Source organism: Onychomys torridus, chromosome 1 (genome assembly GCF_903995425.1).
Source record: "Onychomys torridus chromosome 1, mOncTor1.1, whole genome shotgun sequence".
Classification (NCBI taxonomy): domain Eukaryota; kingdom Metazoa; phylum Chordata; class Mammalia; order Rodentia; family Cricetidae; genus Onychomys; species Onychomys torridus.
The window spans coordinates 28,821,759-28,832,456 of NC_050443.1; the positions used below are offsets into that span (position 1 = coordinate 28,821,759).

At 51.6% G+C, this 10,698-nt stretch overlaps 1 protein-coding gene across 2 annotated transcripts; it reads left to right on the forward strand.

Annotated features, from left to right (window-relative positions):
- The first annotated feature begins 369 nt into the window (after nt 1–369).
- Rbm42 (RNA binding motif protein 42) lies at nt 370–10,150 on the forward strand. 2 transcript variants are annotated; one of them, XM_036181254.1, is made up of 10 exons: nt 370–658; nt 901–1,036; nt 2,792–2,876; nt 2,956–3,030; nt 4,560–4,625; nt 4,703–4,878; nt 5,792–6,124; nt 6,351–6,468; nt 9,618–9,812; nt 9,904–10,150. In XM_036181254.1, exons 1-10 carry the CDS (start codon nt 531–533, stop codon nt 10,014–10,016), a joined length of 1,425 nt encoding a protein of 474 aa, XP_036037147.1. In that variant the 5' UTR covers nt 370–530; the 3' UTR covers nt 10,017–10,150. The 2 variants fall into 2 exon arrangements, with proteins under 2 accessions (XP_036037147.1, XP_036037232.1); XM_036181339.1 differs by lacking the exon at nt 4,560–4,625 and having other exon boundaries at nt 456–658; nt 4,724–4,878.
- Nucleotides 10,151–10,698: the final 548 nt, after the last annotated feature.

Consider the following 10,698-nt stretch of genomic DNA (forward strand, 5'->3'; position numbering starts at 1 on the left):
GTGCCTACAATTCCAGTACTTGGAAGGCTGAAGCGGGAATTTCTAATAGTTCGAGGACAACCTAGGCTACCAAGTGAGCTCCATGCTTGGGCTCAAGAGCCAGACCCTGTCTCAAAAACCAAACCAAACCCCAAAAGGAAAACATGAACCCAGTCCGTAAAAAAATAAAAGGAACTGACGCCTGGCAGTGTCAGGAGACTCGGCGGTGTTTACAAACTTCTGGAAGGGCCTCGGAACTTCCACAGTGGGGTGGGTCTAACTGACGTGCTTCGCTCTCATTCGCCTCCCTTCCTCCGTGGGGGCGTGGCCGGCCTCCGGGCCCGTCATTCCAACACTCTGATTGGCTTGTACTTCCCTGGGGGTGTGGCCTTATCTCATTGGCCCCTGTTCCTGGGCCTACGGCGTCACGCAGCACATCCGTCGCGCTGGTCCATACGTCAGCGGCCGGCTCCCACCCTAAGGAGCTAGGGGCTCGACTGTGGACTGCACGGCGGCGGCTGAGAGGAGCGGCGAAGGCGTCGGCATCAGCGATGGCAGGGGCGGGGCCGGCTCCGGGACTCCCGGTTGCGGGAGGGCCCGTGGTCCCGGGGCCTGGTGTCGGCCTCCCGGGCAAGAGCGGCGAGGAACGCTTGAAAGAAATGGAGGCGGAAATGGCCCTGTAAGGCCCTGAGAAGGAGAAATAAAAGCGGTTTCCAGGCAAAACCACTCAGCCCTGGAGTCTCCAGGTCTCAAAGGCCTGAGACGCGGCTCCATGAGGGGCCATGGGACCCGAGAAACTCGGGGCTTGGAGACGTGCGCGGGGAGGCTTTGGCTGGGATGGAGGCGCTGTCGCGATGTGCCCAGCGCCCTAGCCTTAGTGAGAAGATCTGACCTATGGTGTCTGTCCCTCTGTTCCCTCAGGTTTGAGCAAGAAGTCCTGGGAGCTCCGGTGACCGGAATCCCAACTGCTGTGCCTGCGGTGCCCACAGTAGAAGCCATGCAGGTCCCAGCAGCTCCTGTGATCCGCCCAATTATCGCCACCAACACGTACCAGCAAGTAAGGCGGGAGCTACAGCTTATGAGTCGGGGGAACACAGTGTTTTGATCCTAATAACGGATTGTCTATGGGGAGCGATTGACATTTTGGCTGGCTCATTAATTAGCATGGCAAATAATTCATGTGCCAGGAACTCGGAATGCAAGACAGAGTATATTTAATCCTTTGAAAGCATCTATTCTACAGCATCCTGTCTGGTAGGACTTTCTGCAGTGCCAAGAACTATCTAAACTTTCTGCAGTTTATATAGTGTTCTGTATAAACATCTTGAAAATTTATACTCACGGATTTGCGATGTAGTTCAGTGGTAGAGCACTTTATGTACCCTGTGCAAAGCTCTAGTTTCTAAGCCCACCACTATCACAAAAATAGCAAAATGTATACTTCGTTAAATCATTCCCAAGTCTCACTGATAATATTCCAGGTGCTTAATAGTCAGCTTTATATGATTAGTGGAAAGAAAGAAACAGGAGAAACTATTTAAATAAATGCCAGCAAAAGAAACATTGCTTCTCTTTGCAATTAGTAAGTGGACTGGGATGCAGCTCAGTGATCAATCTCTTGCCTACCATGCCAAAGACATCTTTGCACCAGACTCTGTTCTGAGCAATGAATGGGCATGTAGAAAACAAAACAGAAAAGATATTGTTGCTCCTTTGGCATTTACATTTTAGGAGGGAGAGAGAGATTACAGAGTGGTAAGAAGGGCAAGGTTTCATTAGTAGTCAGGGAAGTCCGCCTTTTTGTTTTGGTGTTAGTAAAGCAATGGTATAAGTAAGCTAATGAAACCATGCAGATATCTGGGGTGTCCATGCAAAGACCCTGAGACAACATCTGTAATTGTCATAGTGTTCAAGCAAAAGCAGAGGTTAATGGCCAGAGAAGAGTGAGCAGAAAGGAAAGTGGGGAAGATAAGACAGTGATGGAAGCTAGATCTTGCAGGATCCTGTGGGCTTCTTTAAGAATCTTGGCCAGGCAGTGGTGGCGCAAGCCTGTAATCCCAGCACTCAGGAGGCAGAGGCAGGTGGATCTCTGAGTTCGAGGCCAGCCTGGTCTACAGAATGAGTTCCAGAACAGGCTCCAAAGCTACACAGAGAAACTTGGTCTCGAGAGAAAAAAAAAAATCTTGGCTTTTACTTTTTTGTGTTTTTTTTTTTTTGGGGGGGGGGGGGGTTTTGAGACAAGATTTCTCTGTGTAACAGCTCTGGCTGTAGACCAGGCTGGCCTCAAGCTCTTGGAGATCCGCCTGCTTCTGCCTCCTGAGCGCTGGGATTAAAAGCATGCACAACCACCGCCTGGTTGACATTTTACTTTTGAGATGAGGAACTACTAGAGAATTCTAAGCAGGAGGGTGATAGAGGTCCAATTTACAGATGACTTGGGCTATCTGGATAATAGACTAGAGAAGTCAAGGGTAAATTCTAGGAGATGGAGGACAAGTTGGACATTATTTGAGATAGTGCTGTAGGGTGTGCAGCCTTGCCCTGAACATGCCTGATTTCAGAAATGAATCAGGGACTTGATTTTTCCTTGTATGGGAGACAGTACCGTAGGGAAGCTGAGTCAGAGAAATTGACCCCGGAAGATAATAATAATAGATTTACTTAGTCACTCCAGAAGCCCCAATGAAGGGACATTGTAGCAGAGCCTAATATCACCAGGCCCATAAAGCCCAGGGTAAAAGTCTCAACCTGCCAGTGTGCGCCAGCTGGAGCTGATTAGCAGCTCTGAACCAGGCCTCCTTCTCCCCAATAGGTCCAACAGACCCTGGAGGCCCGGGCCGCTGCTGCAGCCACAGTAGTGCCTCCCATGGTGGGAGGCCCTCCATTTGTGGGCCCAGGTGAGTAATAGTGGGAGGACCTGGATCAGGCTGGGTGTCAGAGCTAGCCTCCCACCATCTTCCTCTCTCCTCTTCACAGTTGGCTTTGGCCCTGCTGATCGCAGTCACCTGGACAGCCCTGAGGCTCGAGAAGCCATGTTCCTGAGACGAGCAGGTGGGTTGGGGACCAGGACCTCACATTTGGCCAGGCACACTAGTTTAGGTTTAGAAACTCAGGCTCCTTGCCCAGATCTGCTTTCGACTCTTCTCCACTCTGATGACTCTTCAGACAGTACACACCTGACCGTGCACTTGCTGATTGTCTCACATCAGTTTGTTCTCAGTCCCAGCCTTCCTGTCACTCCCCAGGGGAAACCTTGACAGTGTCTCCCCAACTCCAGCACCTTCCAGCAAGCTCTTCAGTTGGCTTACTATTTTTACCACCTTTTGCTTCCTCTGGCAAGCAAATTTTGTAAGGGCTGAACTCTTGATTTTTGTCACATAACAAGTGTGACATACTATTAATGAGGGAGACAGACTGTTTAGACTAGCATCAGGTGACTCACTAGTGGTCGGGACCGTTTGTGACCTGGCTGCTTAGAGATCCTGATCTCCCACCCACCACACTCAGGATCTCTAAGCATGGCTTAGATGTCAGAGAAAGTCAAGGAACCTTCTTTCTTCTGCTTCTTGTCACTCAGCTGTAACCTTCAAACTTTCCTGCCCACCAGCCATTGCTCACAGTTTCCACTCTGGTCATCCAGATGTATATGCACACACATAGTCATATACTGTCAGTTTTTATGACATTGCTTGTGAGAGTGTGTGATGAGGTGTCTGTTCTCCATTGGATGTAAAAGTCTGTTAATTGTGTTTGTTGATACTGTTATTCTTTTGTTGTGCTGGGGATGAGCCTAGGGCTTCAAATGCACTCTACACTGAACTACATCCAAGCCCTCGGCTCTTAGAAATAAGACCTTGCGTGCGGCCCAGGCTGGCGTCAAACATAAGCCCTTCCTCTGCCCCCAGTACTACATTTTCTGGCGTGACTTTTACCCCTGTCTTTTTTAATCTGATGATATCTGATGAATATTTATTCTTTAGTAAGTTATCAAAGTGAAAATCTGACCTCGTTACCCTGCCCAGATCCCTATCCTGCTGTGCCCTCAGGAGGATAGCACTGGTCAGCCAGGAAGGCTGCTTTGATGCAGCCTCCCAGTATTTCTCTTGGGACTCCCCAGCCCCCCATTTCCTCTGAGATACCACCTATACTTGAGAAAAGTTTGCCTTATATATACTCTCCTTGGCAATGATATTTCACACTTGACTTTTAATTATCCTGAGGTCCTAGCTCATGGGTCCCTTTTTCCAGGAGGCCTCAAGCCCCCTGGCTGGGTCAGGGTGCTCTGACCTCTGACAGCTCCCTGGGCTGCCATTTTCTGGCAGTACATCATTTCCTCCTATCCTGGACCCAGAACTCCCAGGACCTTGTGGTCTGCTGGATTCTAGTGCTGTTCACAACAGGCTTGGGCCCACAGGAAACCCTCCAAATCAGTTTGCCGAGTGAAGCAATGGCAAAACCACCTCAACTAGAAGGGTCCCCAGCCTCTTCTTCAGGATTTCTTGGTGCTCAGAGTACCTTCACAAACATCTTGCCCCAAGTGTCCCTGTCCCCCATGACACCCCCATCTCTCTCTCCCACAGCTGTGGCCCCTCAGAGGGCCCCTATCCTGCGTCCAGCCTTCGTCCCCCACGTGCTACAGAGAGCAGGTGAGGGGCCAGGGTCATGATCCCTGCCAAGCAATTTCCCCCAAAGCCCTGGGACTTCCCCACTAACACCCTGACAGATTCTGCTCTCTCTTCTGCAGCAGGTGGCCCCCGACCTATGGCCCTGAGGCCCCCACACCAGGCCCTGGTCGGACCCCCTCTCCCTGGGCCTCCTGGACCACCCATGATGCTGCCACCAATGGCTCGTGCCCCTGGACCACCCCTGGGTTCTATGGCTGCTCTGAGACCTCCCCTGGTAAGTGGGGACTGACTCCTGTGGTTAAAGGTACAGTGGGTAGGGGCTCCCAGTCCTGACTCACTATATTTACGTCTCTCCTTCCCTGACTGTTTTTCTGTCTTTGTACCTCTGTTTCTTTGTATGACAAAAATCCTTGTTTTCTTTGCTCTTTGGAGACAAGAACTTGCTCTGTAGCTCAGGCTGACCTGGGCCTTACAGTTCTGCCTAAGCCTCCCAAGTGATGAGGGCAGTGGCTTGTGGACCATGTCCAGCTTTCTCCTATGTGGGAGAGAGTATAAAGAGAAACACCTGGCCAGGCGGTGGTGGTGCGTGCCTTCAATCCCAGCACTCGGGAGGCAGAGGCAGGCGGATCTCTGTGAGTTCGAGGCCAGCCTGGTCTACAGAGAATGAGATCCAGGAAAGGCGCAAAGCTACACAGAGAAACCCTGTCTTGAAAAACCAGAGAGAGAGAGAGAGAGAGAGAGAGAGAGAGAGAGAGAGAGAGAAACACCTGAGCCGGCGGTGATGGTGCCGATGATGGTGCATGCCTTTAATCCCAGCACTCACAAGGCAGGGGCAGGTGGATCTCTGAGAGTTCAAGGCCAGCCTGGTCTACGAAGCCAGTTCTAGGACTTCGAGAGCTCTTACATAGAGAAACCCTGTCTTGTCTGAGGGGATAAAAAAGAAAAGGAAACAGAACAGAGAAACACCTGTTGTGACTTCTTTCCGCGTGTTCCTGTTTTCCTTTGATTCTCTCTGTCCCTGTCTGTATGCATTCACCTGTGTCTGTCTCCCTTTCTGCCTGTGTTTCTCTGTGGCCAACTGACTATACTTCTCTGCTCCCTGTTCTCTGGTCCCCAGACCATTGCTTTGTACACAGTGGGGGTGAGCCTGTGAGCTGCCCACTCCTCACACCCCCCCTTGCCCACAGGAAGAGCCAGCGGCTCCCCGAGAGCTGGGTCTTGGCCTTGGGTTAGGCCTGAAGGAGAAGGAGGAGGCAGTAGTGGCTGCAGCAGCTGGACTGGAGGAAGCTAGTGCTGCAGTGGCTGTGGGGGCAGGAGGAGCCCCAGCTGGCCCTGCAGTCATTGGTCCCAGCCTCCCGTTGGCCCTAGCCATGCCCTTGCCTGAGCCGGAGCCCCTGCCCCTCCCACTGGAGGTGGTACGTGGCCTGCTGCCTCCACTGCGAATTCCTGAGCTCCTGTCCCTGCGTCCACGACCCAGGCCCCCTCGGCCTGAACCACCTCCTGGCCTCATGGCCCTAGAGGTAAGCGTGGAACATGCAGCAAGGGGACTGAAGGGCTGGGAGAAAGCAGAAGCCCATGAGCTTCCACACAGCAACACAGTCCTCTAGGCAAAGGGTGGTCTGGTGTGGACAAGGGGAGGCAGCCCTCATATTCCACATCTGGAAGTGTATGTAGCACTTGAATGGGGATGCCAGGACTGGGGATAGTACGAGCACAAGACTCCCAACACCCATCCCTGCCCCACAGGTCCCAGAGCCGCTGGGTGAGGACAAGAAGAAAGGAAAGCCAGAGAAACTGAAACGCTGCATCCGCACAGCAGCAGGGAGCAGCTGGGAGGACCCCAGCCTGCTGGAGTGGGATGCTGGTGAGTGGACCCAAGTGAGAGGTTGGACATCACCCATCCAAGAACAGGCTGTACTGAGCTTTCAGGGCCACCAACAGGGAAGGGGAAGAAGGGTGATTCCACAGTACCTGGAGGGCAGGACTCCTCTCAGGTGTGGTGTGCTGAGCATAATTGTTCCCCAGGGCTTGGGTTTGGTTTGGTTTGGTTTGGTTTGGTTTGAGACAGGATCTCTCTGTGACCCAGGATGTCCTTAACTTCAATCCTTCTGGCTCAGTCTCCTGAGTGATGGGATTACAGGTGTGAGCCACCATGCCCAGTTTGGTATTAGGGCCTTCAGACTCTTACTCATGGGGAACCTGGCCTGCTGAGGTCAAAGGAGTCTGGATTTTCAATTTGGAAGCACACAGTGATACAATGAATAGGCTACCTGCTGCCTAGATCCCACAGTTAACATTTTGCTGTATTCACTTTACTCCTGAGTGTTTGGGTATGCACGCACACACGCGCACACAATGCTAGGGATGGATCTCAGGCCGTGCACATTGTGCCAGGTAGTCGTTCTGCCTTAGAACCCTGCCTTTGCAGAGCTGTGTCTCCTCATTCCTTATTGTTTGACACAAGAAGTGAGATTATTACTTCGTTGTTTTGTGAGGCAAGGCCTCATGTCGCCCCCCAGATTGGCCTCAAGTTCATTATGTAGCCAAGTAAGACCTTGAATTTCTGACTCTCCTGCCTCTACATCTGAAGTGCTGGCATGTGCCATCTCTCTTCAGTTTATGCAGTGCTATGGATTGAACCCACGAATACAGTCAAATCTACCAACTGCTTAACGTCCCTACCCAGTACCTCAGTACTTACCCCTAAGAAAGGCATTCTTTCATGTCATAATACTATTAAAACAGCTAAGAAAATAACAGTAACTATTTATTTATTTTGATGTTGAGACCAGGTCTTCTATATAGCCAAGGCTAGTCTTGAACTCACCATCCTCTTACGCCAACCTCCCAAGTGCGCTTCACTATACCCAGCCTCTCCTCTTTCTCTTGGATTTAAACTGGCCTATGGAGCCTGGGCCTGTAGCTCAGTGGTGAAGCACTGCCTAGTGTATGTGAACCCCTGGGTTCCATCTCCAGTACTGCAGGAAAAAGTGAAACAAGCTGACACTAGAGAGACGCTCCAGTGGTTAATGAGTATATACTACTTTTGCGGAGGACCTGAGTTCAGTTCCCTCATGAAGCAACTCATAACTACCTGTAACTCCAACTCCAGGGGATCTGACACTTTCTTATAGACTCCAGGGACACCAGCACTCATGTGTGCACCCACCCACACACAGACACACATACTTAAATAAGAATCTAGCCGGGTATGATCGCACATGCCTTTAATCCTAGCAGTCAGGAGGCAGAGATAGGCAGATCTCTGTGAATTCAAGGCCAGCCTGGTCTACAGAGTGAGTTCTAAGACCTCCGGGGCTACACAGAGAAACCCTGTCTTGAAAAGCCAAAAAAAAAAAAAAGAAAGGAAAAAAAGAAATCTTAGGCCAGGTATGGGAACACACTGCAGAGGCAGGCAGATTTGGGGAGTTTAAGGCCAGCCTGGTGTCCATACAGGTTCCAGGCCAGCCAGGGCTACATAGCCAGATGTCTGTGAGTTCAAGTCCAGCCTGTTATACTTCCAGGTCAGCCATAATTACATAGTGAGACCCTATCTCAAAAAAAAGAAAAAAAAAAGTGTGTATGTATATTTTTTTTTCTTAAGACAAAAAGAAAGAAGCTAACCGCTAGCTAAGTCCTAACTAAACCCATAAGAAATGAGTAGTCATTGATGCAGAACTATGGGGATAGAGGGTGTCTAGATCCCAGCCAGCATCCTCATGTTGGCCCAGGTTCATGGCCATAAAGCTAGGGTGGGCAGGGGAGGATCTGGTGGAACTCTGCTTGCTAGAACTCCCCTGTAGACCGTGCCCAGATTGTCGTCTTCAGGAGGAGAGTGGATCTTGTAAGAAGTGAGAAGAGGGCCTGCCCTCAAAGATGTTTTAGCTGGCCTGGCGTGGTGGCATGTGCTTTGATCGCAGCACTCCGGAGGCAGAAGCCAGTGGATCTCTGTGAGTTCAAGGCCAGCCTGTCTTCCACCCTTCAGCGGAGGGTCAGCTTCAGGGCATATCTCAAGTGTCTAAGTCAAGGGCCTTGCTAGAGAATCCTACTCTCTGGGTTGTCAGACTGTTTCTTCCTGGGGTAGCCTAACTCACTCATAAATAGTATCCTTTGTTTGTTTTTCGAGACAGGGTTTCTGTGCGTAGCTTTGCACCTTTCCTGGCACTCTGCAGCCCAGGCTGGCCTCGAACTCACAGAGATCCACCTGCCTCTGCCTCCCAGTGCTGGGATTAAAGGTGTGTGCCACTACCGCCTGGCATAAATCGTGTCTTTAATCACCATGGAAACCAAGGGGTAGGCAGCTTCAGCCATAGCTGAGGACAGCAAACTGCCTTTGACTCCAGCCCTCAGCTGCTGGCTCCCTTCCTGCGACAGTCTTGTTGTGGCCTGGCGCAGTTTACTTGGTCATTCAGGCCTCACATCCCAATTTCTAAGGAAGAAGACAGCAGTTTAAGAGCATGCCCAGTAGAGGTGCGGGCCCTGGGGATGAGCCCAAGAATGGTAGGAGAGGTCCTCTTGGAGAAGGGGCAGCAGTGTGTTCCCTTGCCAGTGTGGAGTTAGAGCAGACTTGCAGAGGCAGCCCAGCTGAGGAAGAGTGCAGTGTTGTGCCAGAAGGCTGGTGAGTGGCAAGGCCACAAGGACCAAGAAATGGCGAGAGCTGGGACAGAGTTGAGGCTTCACTGCAGAAGTAGGTGACCAAGGTAGGTGAGGAAAGGCTGTGCAGTTAGGGGCTAAGGTGTAGACTCTGGTTGGGTGTGGTTGTTCACACCAAGGCTAGCCAGCACTTGCCTGGGCTACTACATAACAAGAACCTGTTTGGAAAATGGGGTACTGGAGACTCTGGAGCCAGGTGCCCAAACTTGTCCCAGCTCTGGCTGACTTGTGAGTACTGGCAGCAGCTTGGTCCCTCTGCCTTGGTGGGAAAGGGCAGTTACTACTGTCCCAGGGCACAGACTGAGGCTAGGAGGGGGAGCCCTTGGGGATGCTCTGACCTCTTCTCTCTCCTAATCCCAGATGACTTCCGGATCTTCTGCGGGGACCTGGGCAATGAGGTGAATGATGACATCTTGGCACGCGCTTTCAGCCGTTTCCCATCCTTCCTGAAGGCTAAGGTGATCCGTGACAAGCGCACAGGCAAAACCAAGGGCTATGGCTTCGTGAGCTTCAAGGACCCCAGTGACTATGTGCGAGCCATGCGGGAGATGAATGGTGGGTGAGGCATGTCCTGGAATAGGGGTGTGGTGGACGCCTGACATAAGCCTGACCTCCCAAGTCTAACCTGGAGCCCTCCATTCTGCAGGGAAGTACGTGGGCTCTCGGCCCATCAAGCTTCGCAAGAGCATGTGGAAGGACCGGAACCTGGATGTGGTCCGCAAGAAGCAGAAGGAAAAGAAAAAGTTGGGCCTCAGATAGGGTCTGTGGTTGGCACCCGCTCCCACCCAGCCGGGCGCTAGCTCCTTCTCACAGATGTTTGTGGGAAACCCCAGCTGTCCACTCACCTGTCCCAAAACCAGTTTCAATAAATTGACCTTCATTTCCATCCCTGACTGGGCTTAGAAACTGTCAGCTGATAGGGCCTCTCTCACCCCAAATGAGAAGTGGGAGCTTCCCAAGTTTACCCAGCAAACATTCAGATGTGTAATATCAAGCCTCTAGTGTGTGCCCATTCTTTTGTTTTTTGATTGAGACAGGGTTTCTCTGTGTAGCTTTGCGCCTTTCCTGGAACTCAGGTTGTAGACCAGGCTGGCCTCGAACTCACAGAGATCCGCCTGCCTCTGCCTCCCAAGTGCTGGGATTAAAGGCGTGCACCACCACCGCCGCCAGCGTTTTTGATTTTTTAAGCATTTATTTTGTGTATGGGGGGGGGGTGTAGGTGGGTGTGTGGGTGTGTATGTGGTGTGGGGGGGGGTATGGGGGGGGTATGTGGTGTGTGTGAGTGGGTGTGTGTGTAGTCTGAGGACAGCTTCTAGGAGGTGGTCTCTCCTTCCACCATGTGAGTTCCAGGCATCAAACTGGCCCTCGGACTTGGTGGCAAGCGTTTTTACCCACTGAGTCCTCTCACCAGCCCCCTCTTTTGGTTTCATCTAACAACTTC